At 55.1% G+C, this 18,630-nt stretch overlaps 1 protein-coding gene across 2 annotated transcripts in view; it reads left to right on the forward strand.

Annotated features, from left to right (window-relative positions):
* TCEA3 (transcription elongation factor A3) overlaps positions 1-17,891 on the forward strand; it is a 29,918-nt gene extending 12,027 nt beyond the window's left edge. For both annotated transcript variants that reach the window (XM_065577021.1, XM_065577022.1), the window contains exons 4-15: positions 732-894; positions 2,761-2,835; positions 3,766-3,834; positions 5,581-5,649; positions 5,946-6,029; positions 7,446-7,523; positions 8,297-8,460; positions 9,195-9,250; positions 12,186-12,341; positions 13,431-13,577; positions 14,441-14,512; positions 15,421-17,891. In XM_065577021.1, the coding sequence (XP_065433093.1) occupies positions 732-894; positions 2,761-2,835; positions 3,766-3,834; positions 5,581-5,649; positions 5,946-6,029; positions 7,446-7,523; positions 8,297-8,460; positions 9,195-9,250; positions 12,186-12,341; positions 13,431-13,577; positions 14,441-14,512; positions 15,421-15,429 (1,142 nt within the window). In that variant the 3' untranslated portion in view covers positions 15,430-17,891. The remainder of the gene's footprint in view (positions 1-731; positions 895-2,760; positions 2,836-3,765; positions 3,835-5,580; positions 5,650-5,945; positions 6,030-7,445; positions 7,524-8,296; positions 8,461-9,194; positions 9,251-12,185; positions 12,342-13,430; positions 13,578-14,440; positions 14,513-15,420) is intronic.
* The last annotated feature ends 739 nt before the right edge of the window (positions 17,892-18,630 follow it).

Here is an 18,630-nt window from a genome sequence, read left to right on the forward strand (position 1 = left end):
CTACATGACTGTCCACGATCACACAGGAAGTCCACGCCAGAGCAGGAAATTGACCCCTGGGTCTCCCATGTCCGAAGACCACCGGCCCCTCCTCCTCACCGTGCGAACCCTCCATGCTGTTTCAAGTCGTAGGTCCACATGCGAGTTCAGCCAACTCAACCCTGACCCGCATCTCTCTTTGCGGGTCCAGTCCTGGTTCCCCATGCTCTGCATCTCAAGCCTGAGCTGCGTGATATTCCAATCCTGGATCTCTACATAATCCCTGCCAGTGCAGTCCTGACCAGAAACAAATGACCTCTTCTGTAGTTGAGTGGCCTGGACCCAGTGGTCATTTGGACCCAAGTCTCAAAAGATAACAGGCTAAAGCACTAATCTTCTGGGCCACCAAGTCCCCTGGTAGCAGAGGATTGGATTCTGTGGGCTGCATATGGGTCCGGAGTCTGCTGTCATGCAGAACGATGTAAATCAGGAATGATGCCACTAAAGTTAGTGGAGCAATAAAGGTGGAAAATTTCTATAAGGGAGATCTGAACGTGGCCCTTTATACCACTGCTCTGAATGCCCAAGTGGGCCACTGATTGAATCTCCCCAAGCCAAGTGCTCGTGGTGGTTGTTTTTTTCTGGCCAGTATGACATTATTACCAGCTTGGTGAATAGAAGTGCCCTCCCCACCCCGCTCGCATTTTCGTTTCAGTCAGTGTCTGAGTGACAACCCGATCTGTTCTCCTTAGAGTCCTCGGGGACCCCGAAGAGAGAGAAGGCCCTGGAAGGGCAAAAGGATAAAAAAGAAAAAAGTCTCGACTTTCCCAGCTGGCAGCCTGAAGGGGCGAATTCCCATCCAGTGAAACGCTGCAAAAGCCCAGCTGAGAAGCACAGGGAAAAGGACAAAGAAAGGTAGGAGCTGGCCCCTGGGGTTCTTAGACCGTCGGGTTTTGGTAAGCGGTAGCTGTGCCCTGGCGATAGGAAACCACAATAATACAGTAACTCCTCGCTTAACGGTGTAGTTCTGTTCCGGAAAAATGCGACTTTAAGTGAAACGATGTTAAGCGAATTCAATTTCCCCATAAGAATTAATGTAAATGGGGGGGGTTAGGTTCCAGGGACATTTTTTTCACCAGGCAAAAAACTATATATGATATAGATATACACACAGTATACGTTTTCAACAAACAATGTAATACCGTTCACAGCTGTGGTGATTGTGAAGCTTGAGGTGGTGAAGTTAGAGGGTGGAAGAGGGGGGGATATTTCCCAGGGAGCCTTGCTGCTAAATGATGAACTAGGACTCGGCTGAGCCCTCGAGGGTTAACACATTGTTGTTAATTAGCCTCTCACACAAGGCAACATGAACACAAGGGGTGGGAGACAGCATAGCAGACAGAGACAGACACACACCTTGTGTGTTGGAGAGAGCGAGAGATGCACACTGCCCCTTTGAGTAAGCCGATCCACTCTTAAGAGCACTGTCTTTTGAAGTGGATCAGGAAGTCGAGACAGCAACTGCTGCCCCAAGCTCTCTCTGTCTCTCTCCCTCCATGTCCCCTCCCTGCTCTATATGGAGAAGGGGTAAGCGGGGTGCAGGAGCAGAGGGGAGAGGGACACCCTGACAGCCCCCCCTTCTCTCCCTGCCCAGCAAGCAGGAGTGTCGGGGAGCAGCTCCAAGGCAGAGGGCAGGAGCAGCACAGGGCAGTGGGGGGAGGCACAGCTGAACTGGGAACGGCTGCAGCACAGGGAACTTAGAGGAGCTGATAGTGGGAGCTGACAGGGGGGCTGCCGATCCACCCTGGTTCCAAGCCCCCACCAGCTAGCTGCAACGGGCTGCTCTTCCTGCAAGCAGTGGACAAAGCGGGCAGCTGCCAAACGATGGTTCGGAGGGAGCATTTCACAACTTTAAACGAGCATGTTCCCTAAGTGATCAGCAGCGTAACAACAAAAACCGGGGTGACTTTAAGTGAGGAATTACTGTAATAAATCTGGCACTTAGCCAAGGCATGGGAGTAGTCACTGGTCAGACTGTTGAGGCAGAGAGAGGCAAAGGGCCGGATCCTCAAAGGTATTTAGGCACCTAACTCCCACTGATCCTCTCTGGGCCTCAGTCCCCACCTATAAAACAGAGGAACCAGCACTGACCTGCCTCCCAGGGAAGGTGTGAAGAAAAATGCATTAGGATTGCGAGCGCTCCAGTACAACAGTGATAGATAGTAGTCCTGTGTCAGACTACATCTCCCATGATGCACCAGTCTCCCCTTTTAGAGAGGGCAGGTGGTGCATCATGGGAGTCCACTCAGCAGCCTAAGGCTCAGACCCTAAAAAGTATTGCAGCACTTAATGCCCACTGATTTCAGGGGAGTTCCTGGCTGCTGTGGTGCATCATGGGAGACGCAGTCTGGCCAGGTAGCCCAGCCCATGTCAATAAGAGCTTGGTGCCTCAATACCTTTGGGGATGAGGGCATAAGTGACTGGCCCAAGGTCACCCAGGAAGTTTATGATAGTGTAAGGCATTGAACCCCCATCTCCCAAGTCGTGGGCTAGTACGCTAACCATTGGACCATCCTGCCTCTCTGCTCACCATGTGGCATCTACACGTCCATCCCTTTTCTCCAGCTAGGTGTAGCCGGCCTGCAGGTCATCCCTTTGGTCCCACTGAAGTCAGTGACAAAACTAAATGGAATTAGGATTTGGCCTCTAGCTTCTTAATGGCTCATCCCTTTGTTCTTTAGGAGTTAGTAATTTGCTGCATCTTTTCCCCTTCTTTTAAAGGGACTTTCCCAATCATAAGGCAGTGGGCCCTCTTCCTGGCTCAAAGAAACATTCATCGGATCAGAAGCAGGACAGGTAAACTCCCCGGCATCCTCCTTATTGCTTGGATCCGGGCGAGGGGAAGACATGGCGGTGTGCGATTTTTTTTTTTTGTTCCAGCCTGATGGGGGTGGACACCTATGGCACTACCCGCCATTGTGTATTTCAGCTACAGCCGCCCAATTCCAATTCAGGCCACTGCAGCCGTTTCTACCCCCGAACGTATCCATGGTGTAAAAATCCTCGTGAATACGTGCGCCTTCCTCCAGCAAATCACGGTGGCACAAGCGGGAGAAGCGTGTGTTGAGGGAGGGGATGGGTGAGGGGCAGAAGTGCATGAAATCAGAGCTGGGATCTAGAGTTGGAGTTCATCGATGTGGCTGAACCAAAACCACCCACCTGAACAGCCCAGGATTTGGATGTGTTTGAAATCTAGGACCTTGACTCGTCTCTAGTTTGAATACAAGGGGGTTGGGTTTGGCCCATCGCCGGTGAAAAGGTTTTGTTTGCTCTTGGATTGGACGAAGGGCTTGTCTGCAGGGCGGCGAAGTTATAAATCTGCAGGGCTGTAGCCTGCTGCGCGGTGACTGGCTCCGTGGACTCGGCTGCAAAAAGTCCTGGAGTGCGCTTTGCCCAAGTGCTTTTCAAATGGGGCGCACCAGGGAGCATTTAGTGCACGGTGGCCAGCTGGTGTTGTAGATTCACACCCCAGCCTGCCACACGGGGAGTCTCCGTGTAGACAAGCCCTTCGTTGAAAGATAGGGGAGCTTTCAGGGGAAGGACTGTGGAGAAGACTGAGAAATGAAGGGGGTCGCTCGCTTCGTTTTTCATTCCTTTCCTCTTGTCTAGTGTGTGGGGTTGGTTTCTAAGACAAAAAGAAGGGGGCGGGGCGGAAATCTGATGTGCTAAAAGTAGAACTGTGCTGAAGAGCAGAAACCCCTCTCCCTGAACCCCCTTTCTCCCCAGGAAATCCAGCAAGTCCGGCTCTCACGCGGCAGCCCCAAAGAGTCACTCTGCAGACTCCAAGCCAGACAGGTACTTGCTTATGTACCCGCAGATCCTTTATTTGGGGAGCAGCAGTTACAGGGCAGGGGCAATGCGAATGAAGTCGCACAGGGCTTGAGGTGGACGGAAAAGACTCCTCTTGACTTCCAGGGTCTCAGATCAAACCTACAGCGAGTCCATGGCAGAGTTGGGAATAGAACCCAGGAGTCCTCCAGCAGCAGCGCTGAAATAACAACCTCCAGGCACAAAGCCTTTATACCCGTGTGAACGCATAACAATACCTGGCTCTGTTATCTAGCATCTTTCCTCAGTAGATCTCCAAGTGCTTTGCAAAGGAGGTCAGTATCACCATCTTAAAGATGGGGAAACTGAGGCACAGAGCAGTGCAGTGACTTGCCCGAGGTTACCCCGCTGGCCAATGGCGGGGCCAGGAGTAGAACCCAGGTCTTCTGAGTCCCAGTCCAGTGCGCTGGCCACTAGGCGGCGGTGCCTAGCAGGCAGGCTGCATCACTGTACTGTTATCAGTGCGGTTACCCAGACCCATTCGCCACGTGTGAGTGATACGGTTCAGCCGTTTCCCAAGGGTTTATAATCGGTGTTTGGCGTGTAGCAGGGCTGTTGAGACAGCTCCGAGCCGTGCCTCCTGTAAAGCACAGTGGGGCCGGATAATCGCGCTGCCCATGCTACGTCGAACGTGGCCTGGCCGCTTGCCTCCAGAACCGCCGTGAGTTTAGGACAGGATTACAACAGGCTAAAGGCCTCCACAGCAGCAACTGAGGCTGTCAGGTATTTCTAGACCCACAAAGATTCAGAGCCAGGTTCCGATGGATGCAGAACTCTGAGGGGCTTCCAGAACGGGGCCTGTGGTTTGGCCGGTTACAGAAACACCAGCTAGTTGGGAAGCTCGGAGCTGGCTCCCAATTCAGAATTCTGCCCAAGTCAGGGTCGGACCCGGGGTTTGGGCTGGGTTCTGTACAGAGAGAGCAGCCAACTGCTGCGATCAGATCCCTGCTCCGGTGGGGGCTTCTCATTCTGTGCAATTGACCGTGGTGCTTTTGTTGCTGGAAGGGTCTTCTAAGCTTAGGAGGGAAGAGGGCTGGGATTTGGCTCGTTAATTACGCGGGAGATGGTGGATTTCTCCATCCCCTGCAGTCCCAAGGTCGAGACTTTCTAAAAGCTTTGCTGTAGCTTGTGCGGAAATGACAGAGTGAGGTTCTCTGGCCTATGTAACGCAGGAGGTCTGACGAGGTCCCTTCTGGCCTTCAAATCTATGAATTTGGATGTTTTGAGTTATTCTTATGCTTTACACGTCTCAATACAATAATTATACCTTCAGAAACACAGGCATTCAGTCTGCCAGGCCCCCGCTCTAACCATCAGACCGTACTCCCTCTCGGAGCTGGGAACAGAACCCAGGAGTCCTGACTTACAGGCGTTTTGCTCTAACCACTAGGTGACACTAATGACTAGGGGGTCTGGCATAAGGGTTCCCTTTTATGCTTGAATTCTCCAGTTGCAAGAGGGGTGAATTGGGGGGCATGAAAAACCTGCTGGGTTTGCCGGAGGCTGACTGGGTCTGGGAGGAGTCCCCAGACATACCAGTATCTGTGGATAACCGGTGAACAGTTCCACTGGGGAAGAAGCACCACTGTGACTGGCACGTGGCCCTGGGCAGCTGGTCACCCCCACAGATGTCAGCAGAGAGGGCTTGGGGGCCCGGTGCCGGGATCTCAGTTGAGCTAATCTCTCTCCTCTCTGTGTGTTTTCCCTACGAAGGGAGACCAGCGACTGCAGGGCTCTTCCCGCCACCTCTAAAAAGTCGCACTCGGACGGCAAGAAAGAGAGGTAGGTGTTTTGTGGCTGGATTGTGGCACATTTTGCTTCTCTGTCTTTGGACGAGTGGTCTGCCCAGCTCAAAACAAGGCGCCTTCCATCTGCCACCACCTCCTCCACATGGCAGTGACCTGCTTTCTCCTTGTGCTTTCTTGCAAGCCCTGGACAGGATGCCCCGTTCAGCAGTAAATGCCCTCTTTAAGGATTACCAGGCCCCATGTGCCCCCTGGTTCTCTGGGTGTTTCCCTCCTGAATCCCTGTTCTCTGCGCTTTACGACATGGCCCTTCCACCCCCACTTCTCTTTCAGGAGAGATTCTGCAGACTCAAGATCTTCCACCGTCACCACTGCCTCCTCCTCTTCCTCCCCTCAGAAGAGACCATCAGTGGAGAGGTAAGGGGGAGGCTCATTCTTCCAGCCACCCCACTGATGGCTGGGATCTCACCCTGCTGAATCAGACAAATGCAGGGCTGGAAGGGACCTCGAGAGGTCATCATGTCCAGCATCCCTATGCAGAGGCAGGGCCAAGTAAACCTAGACCAGCCCTGACAGGGGTTTGTCTAACCTGTTCTTGAAAACCTCCAATGACGGGGATTCCACAGCCTCCCCGGGAAGCCGGTTGCAAAGCTTAACTCCTCGTGCCGTTAGAAAGTTCTTCCTAGTATCCAAGCTAAATCTCCCTTGCTGCAGATTACGCCCCTTACTTCTTATCCTACCTCCAGTACTTCTTGTCCTCCGGGGGATCTACTGCAGGAGAAGGAAGGTGGGATTCTGAGGTCCTATGTAGGGGATGCGTGTCCCCTGTGCGTTATGGAGCTCTGTGCGCCGGCTGGTCACTCTGCCCTACCCGGGACGGCTCCAGAACTGGAGTGGGTAGGGTGAGTTAGAAGACATCTGGATGGAGGTTCCTTGTTAGAAGGCTCTTGGATACCATGTGGCTGGGCACCAGCCAGAAGTCTAGAAAGAACCGGAGGAGGCAGGGAAGCCACGATGAAGGTCATGACTTGCTGATTCCCCCAGGGAGCTCCGTCTGTCATGGCAGAGCGGAGCTCTCAGCCAGCAGGAGGCCGTACACATCACATAGGCCTTGCAGAGTTGGGGCGTCCATGACCTGTACCCCTCTGTTTCAGCATTGTCTGAAACAGCCCTGGCCCTGGGCCTTATCCCCAGGGGTATGCCTCCACTGTGTCAATGGAAACACCTGTGGCTGGCCCATGTCAGTTGGCTGGGGCAGCGGGGCTGTTGGATTGCGGTGCAGACGTTTGGACTCTGGCTGGAGCCTGGGTGTTGGGACCATCTGGGGGGATGTCCCAGAGCCTGGGCTCTAAGCCAAGCCCAGACATTTATACTGCAATTGTATAGCCCCGCAGCCGAGCCTTGTCAGTTGACACGGGCCAGCCGCGGATGTTTATTTACAGTGCAGACCTGCCCCAAGAGACCCAACGCCCTTCGCTGAGGGCTTGGAAGGCATCGCGTGCTGGCCGTAGAAGGCTGTCACCTCAGATCCCACAATGCACAGGGGCCTTTGCACACTGAGGGTCTGAGCCAACGCCAATGCAAGTCAGTGGAAAGACGCCTGCTGCGTTCGGAGGAGGTTGGAGCAGGCCGTTAGCGCTGAGCGTTTGATATCCCACCAGACGATCTCATCCCTGACCACCTCTGTCCTGGGTGCTTAGACCATGCCCATCACCGGGGTGTCCAAGCATGTTACAGATCTATTGCTGGGGTCCCCAGAAGAACCTCAACCCTTGCTCCTCCTCTCTCTGCTGGCATCACACACACTGTTGCCTCTCTCTGTTTCGATTCCAGGAGACCCTCTACAGGCTCCAACCCAGCAGCTTCTCCCCCCGGCTCTCGGAAGAACTCCAGTGATGGCAAAGAGGAAAGGTAGGGGAGGGTGGGAAAGCCTCGTGGAGATGATGCTGGAGGACAGCCACTATCAGTGGCCCAATGCTTAGAGCAGTAGCCTGGGACCCAGGATAGCTAGGATCCAAGTCCCTGTCTGCCACAGATTGCCCATGTGACCTTGGGCAAGTCACTTAGGCCTGGATCCTCCAAAATATTTAGGCATCTAACTCCTATTGAAACCAGTGGGAGGTCGGCACCTAAACACCTCGGAGGATCTGAGTCTTAATCTCTCTGTGCCTCAGTTCCCCATCTGTACAATGGGGATAAAAGCCCTGGCCGACCCGAGAAAGGTGTAGGGAGGACAAACACATTCCAGATTCTCAGCTTGTAAGGGAGTGGGGGTAAATACCCACAGTGGATGGACCTTTCTAAGGCCCATGAGCAGGAGAATGGTCAGAAGATGTCCCCAGGCCACTGTGGGATGGATGGAGTTTGCAGGGGGGTTAGTGGTATGGGGACGGCCCCATGGCAGCATGGGATGGAGGGGCCGTGGGGCTTGGAGGTCTGAAGACGCTCCCTCTGCCCATATGGAGGAGAGCAGCACCTGGGGGCTACAGGCAGCCAGTGGGCGGGGGGGGGGGGGCGGTGAGTAGAGAGGCTCCTAGGGAGTGGAGGTAAGTGTCACACAGAGGGACCCCTTGCAGGTGAAGATGCTTCGGGTAGTGCCGGGAGCCCCTCCTCTGGTTAGGGCTAGCAAGGAAGGTGCCTTTTCTTGTGGCTTCCCGGGGTGACCGCCTGTCTGTCCTCTCCAGGCCCAACAGCGCCAGATCCAAACCCGAGACCCCCAAGACTCCCAGCAGCCCCTCGAGTCCCACGTTCGCACCGACCATCTGCTTCCTGGCCTCCTGCTACCTCACGGGAGACTCGGTCCGGGACAAGTGCGTCGAGATGATCTCGGCCGCCCTGAAAATGGATGGTGAGAGGGGGCTGGGAGTGGCCCGGGAGGGGAAGGGGCCGTCACCTGGGGAGGCTTACAGGGAGGACTGATTCTGAGGCGTCCCTTTCGCTGGGTGGGGTCAGAGCGGGAACAAGGGCTGGGATTGTGACCCGAGTAGGAGCCAGTCACTACTGGGCGCTTTGGCGGTTTTGATGATTGGTTTAGCTGCTCATTGCAAAAAACCCACTGGGCCAAATTTCTCCCGGGTGTAACCCAATCGGCTTCCACCAGGTCATGCCTTGCCATGTGCCTACTGCTGGTAGGACCAAAATTTAACCTCCTGGCTCCTCCCTTACATCTCTGTGCAAACTGCCAACGCTGTGTGGTTTGCTTTATGTGTTTAAAACAACCCAGCGGGTCAGCCCTTCTCAGAGCAACCCTACAATAACAACCCAGTGAGCGTGGCCTGGAGTGCATAAGCAACCCTACAATAACGCACCTGCGTGGTACTTGTGAATAAGCCTATGATAATCATTTATCGTTCGCTGCTCACAAGCGACCCCGCATGAACAAACTGGGTATGGCCCAGGGGCGCGCAGGCAACCCTACAGTAATCAACGGAAGGGATACAAATCATTGTGAAGGAATTCGGTTTCAGTGTCAAGCTTGTTATGTCGATAATTAGTGATTTCTTTGAATTCTGCTTTGATTTCGGCACGTTCTCTGGGTTCGGAAGTGTGCTCACCCCTCTCTCTCGCTCTCCCCCACTTTAGATGATTACAAACAGTTTGGAGTCAACTGTGACAAGATGGCCTCTGAAATCGAAGATCATATCCTTTGGCTGGCTGGGCTGCGGCTCGGTTCGCCTGCCTTGCTACTGGGGACTGAGCCGGAATCCAAGGGCAGCCCGGCTCCTCTGGGCCTGTTGGCGGGGCTGCAACCCACGGTCTCCCCCACTGCATTTTTTAGCTAGATATAAATGAACAAAGCCAATGCCTGTCCCGGGCTCCGGAGCGCCGAACGCACCACTCACAAAACGATAAACCCCAGCATCATTTCAGCAGAGACGCAGCCGGCCAGACACCTCCGCAGGCACCTTCCCTCCCTTTCCTCGCGTACCCTCAGCCCTTTCCAACCCGGGAATCTTGCTGCGTGCCCAAAGTCAGGCTGTTTCAGACCAAGGTGGGGAGCAAAATCCAGAGTCTTGGAGCCCCCGCAGGGAACGCCCTGCCGGCTGGCCTCTCCCTTTTATAAGGAGGGGAGCCAGCTTGGGAACCCCCGCTGATGGCAGCTGTGACTGCGTGACGCTCTAAGCAGGCACCGCGGCTAAAGTCGCCGGGTAGGTCTCTGCTGCACCCGGGAGGTGTGACTACAGCACCAGGAGACTCACCCAAGGCTCGAGTAACAACAGGAGGGAAGCCGTGGCAGCCTGGATGGTGGCAGGAGCTACCCCTGCCCACCCAGTCCCCTGGGTACACACCCAGGCCACTACCCAGGCAGCTGGGGCTTCGCTGCTATTGTTATTCTACTAACTTTGATCCAGGCTGGCGCGGGTCTGGGTATACGCGCTGCACTCACACCTCTGATTGCAGGGTAGCCAGACCCATACACCTGCAGGGGGGCATGTAACACACCAGTGGGTTACTCCCATGCCCCCAGAACTCTCACTGTGGTCAATGGGAGTTGTGGGTACTCAGTCCCTCCTAGAAGCTGCCCCCAGGGCGCTATCGGGCTGTGGATGCAACAGTTCGGCTGTGTTGGCGGCCTATCATATAAAGGCCCGTTGCAAGCCGGCATGGAGGTAATCCCAAGAGCGCCTTCTGTCATGTATTCCCTGTCGCTGGCGGCGTGCGTGAGTTTCCAGCGTGTGCTGTCCCAGCTCTGCGCAGAGACCCGCCACAGCAGACCTCCAGCGAACTGCCCACAAAGACCACAAGACTGGATTTGTAAGCGAAGGCACCCGCCAGGTTTATTGTCAATGAAGCCCGGTCCTAGCTCCCTGGGTCAATGTCTACAGCAGGGGTAGGCAACCTATGGCACTCGTGCTGAAGGCAGCAAGCGAGCTGATTTACCGGCACGCGAAACCTTAAATTTGAGTGAATAAATGAAGATTCGGTACACCACTTCTGAAAGGTTGCCGACCCCTGGCCTACAGTGACGCTAGCACATGTATGCCCAATGCAGTGGACTCAGGGAATGCTGGGACTTTCCATTCCCCTCTCAGCTGGCCAAAGACACACCCTCTGTGACCCTACTTTTATACACCGATAGAAGCAAGTTACGGAGTGCCCCCTGACGTGGTTAGTTCCCACCCTTTGTCTTGTACACCTGGGTTCGATCAAAACATCTCTATCCATCACGCTGTCATCCTAGCCTTATCTTTAAGAGGGGGTCAGGGTGACCCTGTATCATCTTTGCGGAGTGTGTTTGCACCATAAACCTGTATCGGGGTGGTCTGGTACCACCCTTCCGGAATGTGTTTGGGTGAGTGTCTGTGCCTGGCACTTCCTAGGAATGTGTGTGTTTTTGCAATGCCAGCCCTGTTCTTGCCAGGTTCTGTGAGCTTGCAAGCAGGCATGTTTTGTAACAGCGCCTGACTTCGGCTCACAACCCGACTTTTGTTTCTAACTTTGCTTTGTATCAGCAAGGCTTGACCACGACTTGAGTTCAGGCCTCGTGTTTCAGGCTCTCTCTTTCTGCTACACAAAGTCGGTTGCAGAGCTGTTATTAGCCGGTCAGGCTTCTGTACTGTCGTAAGCTTCCTTCCCAGGGAGATCCACCACGTTCGCTGTAACGTCCATTAAAACAGGGCTTCTCAACCTTTTTCTTTCTGAGGCCTCCCCAACATGCTATAAAAACTCCACGGCCCACCTGTGCCACAGTAACCGGTTTTCTGCAGAGAAAAGCCAGGGCCGGTGTTAGGGGGTAGCAAGCCTGGGGTCCCATTCCACAGGGGCTCCCACAAAGCTACATTGCTCAGGCTTCAGCCCCATGTGGCAGGGATCAGGGGCCTGGACTTCAGCTCCATGCGATGAGGCTTTGGCTTTCAGCCCTGGGCCCCAGCTAGTCTAACACTGGACCTGCTTGGTGGACGCCCTGAAACGTCGCGGCCCCGCAGGGAGCCCCGGACCCCTGCTTGAGAACCACTGCCTTAATGCACTCAGTGAGCTCAGATGAGGTATGTTCCGCACATCGCCACCTCGTGGCTGAACGGTGCAATGCATTTTAGCATTCCATTTCAGCGTCCGCAGGGTGAAGTGAAGTGGCTTGCCCTCTCCTGCACTTGCTGTGGAGGAGAGGTTGTACCTTACAGGGAAGCTACTGTAATAGACGAGAGATTAGTGAGAAGCGGGAGGACTGGATCCTGCTGGCAAAACATTCTTGATTTCAACAGGAGCAGGGCCGGCCCCAAAATCACTGGTCTCCAATACAAACTCAAATCTCAGTTGAGGTTTAATGAAGGCGACTCTGGGTCCATTTCCTAGGTGCCTGGGGTCCAGCCGGGGCTTGGCATCAAAGCCACAGGAATCTAAGGAGCTTTGCCTGAGTTCTAGGGGTTGTTTGAACCCAAACGTCCAAAGCAAAACCTAGGGAGGTAGAAACCCTGGAAGATGTTCCCACGAAACCCTAGAGCATGGCCTGGTTCTCCGGGTGTCCCAAAGCCCAGATGGGCCTCTCTAAGGGTATCCACTGATACCTGTACATTCATAACCCACCACTGCGGTGTCCTGTTACCCTTGGGTTCTTATTCCTTGACGGTGCCACATATCTTCCAAGAGCTGAAGAGCACGGACATGAAGTACCGCAACCGCGTGAGGAGCAGGATCAGTAACCTGAAGGACCCCAAGAACCCCAACCTGCGGAGGAACGTGCTGAATGGAGCCATCTCCCCCAGCCTCATTGCTAGGATGACGGCAGAGGTGAGTAACGGGGTGGGAGGTGTGACGGGAGGGGGATGCCCGGTGACTGACTCAGAGAAGAATTGGGGCCGTGAGAGATCATTTCTGTCTGCGCTATCGCTGATGGGAATCGGGCAGAGCTTAGCAGTAGGGGAGGACGCTGCTGAGATAGGAGGCGGCAGGCCCGGGGGCACTGGGACTGCTGTAGGCTAGTAGGAAGAGCAGGGAGGCCAGCGCAGTACACGTCACAGGTAGCATTGCTGAGTCTGGCGGAGGCAGCCTGCCAGAAGTGGTGAGAGGGAGTTGCCCACGTCGCTCAGCGGCATCCCCCATGCAGATTGAGGACAGTTGCGGCGGGGGCGGAGGGAGCGGGGAGATGAGCAGCACCCTCTCCCTTCTGGAGCTCAGGCTGGACATCCCACGTTCGGTGGAAACAAGGCCGATTGTCATTGTACACACTGCGACATCCAAGTGTAGTTTGCTTTCTCTGCCCAGGAGTGTCACAAGGTGGAATAGTGGGGGTTGGGGCTGCAAGGCAGGGTTCAGGGGCATTGGCAGTGCTGTGGGGGGAGCCCAGGGCTGGAATAGCAGGGGGGCTGCAGGTCAGAGTTCTGGGGCATCAGCAGAGCTCAGGACTGGACTAGCAAGGAGGCCGGAGGACAGGATTGAGGAGCGTCAGCAGAGCGGGGCGTGAGGCGCCCCAGGCTGGAATAGCAGCGCGTGGCTGCAGCTTGGGTTGGAGGCACGTGCGCAGAGTGGTGGGGAAGCTTGCAGGATTGGGGCGGCCGCGGGAGTGCGTTGGGAAGGGGACGTGGGGACCCAGGACTGGGATAGCAGGGAACGTCACGTGTCAGGAGTGAGAGGTCTCGGCCCAGCCAAGGCTCTCGGGCTCGCACTTGCACAGGCCCTCAGCGAGGTCGTGCGGCTGGTGGATTGCAAGAAGATTCCCGTCTGATTTCAGATGCCAAGATGGTGGTTGTGTGTGTGTGTGTGTGTGTGTGTGTGCGCGCGCGGGCACGGGGAGCGGGAACCTGGGAGTAAGAAAATGATGGGAGTAGAAATACCTGTTGGCCTCTGTAGCTCTGACCTGGGTGCTGCGACCCATTGCAGGAGATGGCGAGCGACGAACTGAAGGAGCTAAGGAACGCCATGACCCTAGAAGCCATCCGGGAGCATCAGATGGCAAAGACCGGGGGCACCACCACGGACCTCTTCCAGTGCGGCAAGTGCAAGAAGAAGAATTGCACTTACAACCAGGTGGGCACCTTGGGCAGGGGGCCTCCAGCCCAGAGCGATGGCTTTGAGTGGCCGTCTCCAGGGTCAGTGCAGAGAACTTGGCTAGCCCACTCTGACTTGCAGCAAGTTCAGAAGATGCCAAGGGCCATCAATATCAGCCATAGCTAAGGGCTCTTAGCCACCTGGAAATACAGTGGGGTCCTGCTTACCTGAACCCCCATTGACAGACCTCCCTGTCTAATGGTCTCCAAGCTGGTCTCCTTCCCCATCGACTTTCTGGCCTTCGAGTCTTGCTTGTCTGATAGTCCAGAGAAATTTGGGACCTTCCAACCAGGATTCTACTTTACTGTGACGAGTCATGTCCCTGCACCCTTAGGAGGCTTAGCCCAGAGATCAGCAGAAGACCATTGCCCCTCATGTCACTCAACCCCTGGACTGCATCTGTTTCCTTGCGGGGAGGTGGCTCCTGGAGGTTCAGCTCGCTTTGCCGTACCGCCCCAAAGCGCAAGTCCTTATCCAGGCCTCTTGCGCCTGCAAGCCTGGGCTGGAATTTAGGGGAGGATTCCACTTTTCTGTGGGATTTCCACTACTTCCTGCATCTGCTTGGGGCCGAGACGCAGGGAGGAGCAGAGGCAGCATGTGCAGCACGATCAGAAATAACAGGGAGGGAGAAGAAGATTAAAGGAACTTTTCAGATATGGGAACTGGTTTGTGGTTTGGTGGGGGACTGAGTTTTGGGGACGGTCCGGGGCGGTTCTCATTGCGTCTGCAAGGATTCCCTCCCCCTCTATTCCCAATGCCCATTTCCTCAGAGGACTGAGAAGGACTCAGCGCAGACACTTTCATGCTCCCTGTTGAGTCTGCGTGGCTGGTTTTCTCCGTAGGTCCAGACGCGTAGCGCCGATGAACCCATGACAACGTTCGTGCTGTGTAACGAGTGCGGGAACCGCTGGAAGGTCTGTACTCATGGCTCTCCCTCGCGGGGGAGACAGAGCAATTGCTCTAGAGCATAGTGTCCGTTTCACCCATGCCCACCACAGTGTTCTAGAATATACATCTCCGCCCTATGAGTTATATGTTCTAGACCACCGCGCCCGTTTCTCTGGTGCCGTGCTCTAGAACGTTGTATCCACATCTCCTCCCTGTGTAGCATGTGCTCTAAAACACAGCACCCATTTCTCTGGTTCTGTGCTCTAGAATGCCACATCCACTTCTCCTTCTCATGCATCATGTGCTCTAGAACAGTGGTTCTCAACCAGGGGTCCGGGGCCCACTGGTGGGGCTGTGAACGGGTTTCAGGGGAGCCACCAAACTGGGCCACTGTTAGACTCGCTGGGGCCCAGGGCAGAAAGCCAAAGCCTCGCCATGCGAGGCTGAAGCCCAGGGCCCTGAACCCCACCACCTGAGGCTGAAGTCAAAGCCTGAGCAACTTAGCTTTGCGGGGCCCCTTGTGGTGTGGGGCCCTTGGCAGTAGCCTTGCCTGCTGCTCCCTAACGCAGGCCCTGGCTTTTATATGCAGAAAAAAGTTGTTGTGGGCCTTGGAGATTTTATAACCTGTTGGAGGGGGCCTCTGAAAGAAAAAGGTGGAGAACCCATTCTAGAACACAGCACCAACACAGGCCTGTGCCTTGTGTACTCTAGAACCCAATGCCTGTTTTTCATCCCCCTCCAACCTAAAATACACCAACAAGTGTCCTCCTGGCTTTCTAAATCGCTCGCTCTCTCTGCACCCTCCGTCAACGTGAGCCCACTCCTGAACCCACCCTGGTCTCTTCAGTGGCATCGTTGCTAGAAACTTAGATAGCCCCAGCAGGAGAGGAGTCACTAACTTGTTTCCTCCTGTGTTGACTTGCTTGTCTTCCAGTTCTGCTGAGGCCGCTCCTGGTTGCACCCGGGCCACCCGCGGAGACGATGCAGCCTGACGGCAAAGGAGAAGCTCTGACCATCCAAATTTGAAACTGAGGGGTGGGAGGGGGGAGGGGAAGGGAAGAGAACTAACCTGTTGAGAGAGGAGCTGAAAGTCCCTCCCTATTGGCTCCCGCGAATGTAATGAGGGTTCACTCGGTGGCTAGAGGGAGGGATTGTTTGGCGTTAGGGGTACCCGAGCCTCAAGCCCAGAAGGTGCGATGCCAGGGTGGCAGCCACTAGGAGACTCCTCTGTTCTGATGTATATATTGTGACTGGAGTGATCATTGGAACCCTAGACCGGAAGGACCTGCTAGGTCGTTCTAGTCCATCTCCCTGGAGGAAGCAATGGGTGCTTGGAGCCTGACAGAGCCCAGGGGAAATCTGCCCTGCCAGAGGTTTTGGGGTGTTGTTCTTTGAGCTCCCAGGAAGTAACCTAGCAGCAGCCGAGGTGCCCAGCCCAGTCGCACGTGCTCGTCCCTTTCATTGGCCGGGTTAAGCGGACCCCGGTTTGTTTTCATGAGCGTCAGTCCAGGTGGATCTCCCTGTTACGCGCGGGGGCGTGGCTAAGACAATGAGGCTTTCCGAATCCCAGGCAGCATTCGCTTTCGGAGCCAGAGGCTTCCTGCCATCCCCTGCCCAGGGTACTCCACAGGCTGGTGTGTCTCAAATCGTCATTCTCGGAGGGAAGACGCCCAACTACCCCCCTCTGCCCACTCCGATCTGGAAGGCCCACTCAGCACTGCTCTCCGGGGCTGCGTCAGCCTCAGTCCTCGCACAGGCCACCGAAAGCCCATTGCACTCTGCCCGTGACAGCACCCTGGAGATGCTCCGCTCCGGGGATGGAGCAGGTGCTGTCCTGCTGGCTGAGACCCGGGTCCCCGGGCTGCGACAGGGGCATGCTTGGCTTCTGTCGTTTGTTTCTCATGGACGTATTTGTAATGCTGCACATACAGGGCCCGGCCGCTGGGAGGCTGGTCTCCTAACACATGGAGTTTCAGCTCCGGGATGAGGGAAGTACCATGAGAAGAGACCAGCTCTCCCCTTATTTCAGCCCCATTATAAAGGGCTGTTGGGGGCAACAAGCGACACCCACGCAGGCAAAGGCCACGCTGTTTGGGCTCCCCTAGACCCTTAGGCAGAGCCTTATGGGCTGCTCTCTGGCTCCCCTGGGCAGTTCTCCATAGAGGATCCACTAGGTATGTACACCCTGTATAGTTCGCACTCAGCTCCCCTTGTCTTCACCAGGCTCTCGGGCTGCTCTGCGGTGTGTGGATGAGGGGAATTGTAATGGGGTCGAAGGTGGCTGGGAATCCGGGTGCAGTTGTATGGCAAAGGAAGCAGCGGGTGCCTTTTCCCAAAATCAGGGCAGATACTTCTCTTTACATGTGGGTATTTTCCCTGAGTGTGGTCACAACACAAAACTCCCCTTGCAAAAACAGCTAACGGAGGGAGACGGGCTGCCTTTAACCCCTCCTCCACTGGCATTTCGGTGGTGGAGTCCTGGAGTATTAATCCTCCGTCCAGCCAGTGAGGGATTTCCTGCCCTTCAGTGGGAAGTCCATTGAATGACAGTGAACTCCTGTTTTAAAACCAGTGACCCTCCTTTCCTGCCCGAGAAGATGGGAGCTGAAGCTGCACCGGGCTTTAGCTGCACTGGTTTGTGGGTGTCTCTCTTTCCCATTGGTGACTTGTTTTCTGCTAACTGGATATTACAAAGACTTGACCCCAATTCCCTGCTACACTTGGTCCTGGAACCTGATTTTAACCCATATCACGACCCCCCCCCCCCCCCCACTCAAAAGTTCAGTTACTCTTCGTTGTAAATAATTGTGCCCTTTCTTGGCGACTGCCTGTGTGTATCCTGATTCCAGGTGGGACTGGCCATGGAAAATTCCATGCGCGGGAGGCTGTTCTTAACGGTACGCCTGACCCGACTGGAGCAGGGATCGCATGGGGGAAGCTGTTATTCAGCGCCACCTCCTAGCTTCAGCACCAAACTTTTGGGGGATTAACCACTCTGAACTGGGGAGACTTTTGAGCGTCACCTAGCGAGAGTGGAAAGCACGGGGGCCCATGCTTACAGGCTGAAGGAGCAGTTAGAATGGGGTAGAGGAGCGGCAGGATGGAGAAGAGAAAGCACGGGGGGGCGGGGGGGGGGGGGATGGGACAGAGGGTCAGAGCTCCTGCCACCTCACTTCTGCTCTATGAGCCACTTCAGGCTCGGTGCAGGCAGGTTGGGTGCCTGCCTGCTCTCATCCTTTTATCTCCATCAGTCAGGGCCCCATGGTGCTAGTCCCCTGCCATATGCAGCGTGTGGATCAGCCAGCTTCGTTTGCTCTCTAGGATAGAACGTGTCCCCGCTCCACCCCAAAAAGGGGTGAAAGGGAGAGAGAATCTGCAGCTAGAGCAATAAAGGTGTAAAAAGCGTGGCTGGGTGTCCTTGCTTTCTAATGCCAGCATGCTGGGGACTTAGCTGTTCTTATTGTAATGTTATACCTCTCTCTAGTGCCTTTCTGCCCAAATGCCTTCACCAACTGCAGACAGGCAGCCAGCTCTGGGGTGGAGGGTAGCAGCCAAGTGCACACAGCATTGGGAGTAGGGGTCATTTAGGCCAAGGTCTTCAGAGCAAAGTCTACTCCACTGTGCAGCAAAGTGCCCTGGGATCTTGACTGTTCACGCCGAGCAAACAGGTCCTAGGGTTGCCATTTTTGTAAGTGACTGGGGGTGCCTCGCTTGATGGTGTCTGCTATGGGGCACCCATATTTTCAGAGGTGGGTGCCGAGTGCTTTCTGAAGGGTTCTCAAGCTGAGCACCCCAAAAATGGAGGCATCTGAAACCACAAGCCATTTGTGCCTTCATCTCTATACTTAGGGGATAGAGCACTGGACTGGGGCTAATGGGTCCTGCGTGCTATTCCTGGCTTTGCCACTGGCCTGCTGGGTCACCTTGGGAAGGCACATCCTTGCTCTGTGCCTCAGTTTCCCTGCTGGCAAAATAGGGATAACGCTACTGACCTATTTTTGTAAAGTGCTTTGAGATCTACTGATGGGAAGAGCTGGGTATTACTAGTGTTAAGGTCTCATCTGGCAGAGACATCATGTAGCCCAGCAGGACCCCGGGGACACCACTGGAATTATGCTGATATAAGTGAAAGGGGAATGCTGGA

Source organism: Chrysemys picta, chromosome 23, assembly GCF_011386835.1.
Source record: "Chrysemys picta bellii isolate R12L10 chromosome 23, ASM1138683v2, whole genome shotgun sequence".
In the NCBI taxonomy this organism is placed as follows: Eukaryota; Metazoa; Chordata; order Testudines; family Emydidae; genus Chrysemys; species Chrysemys picta.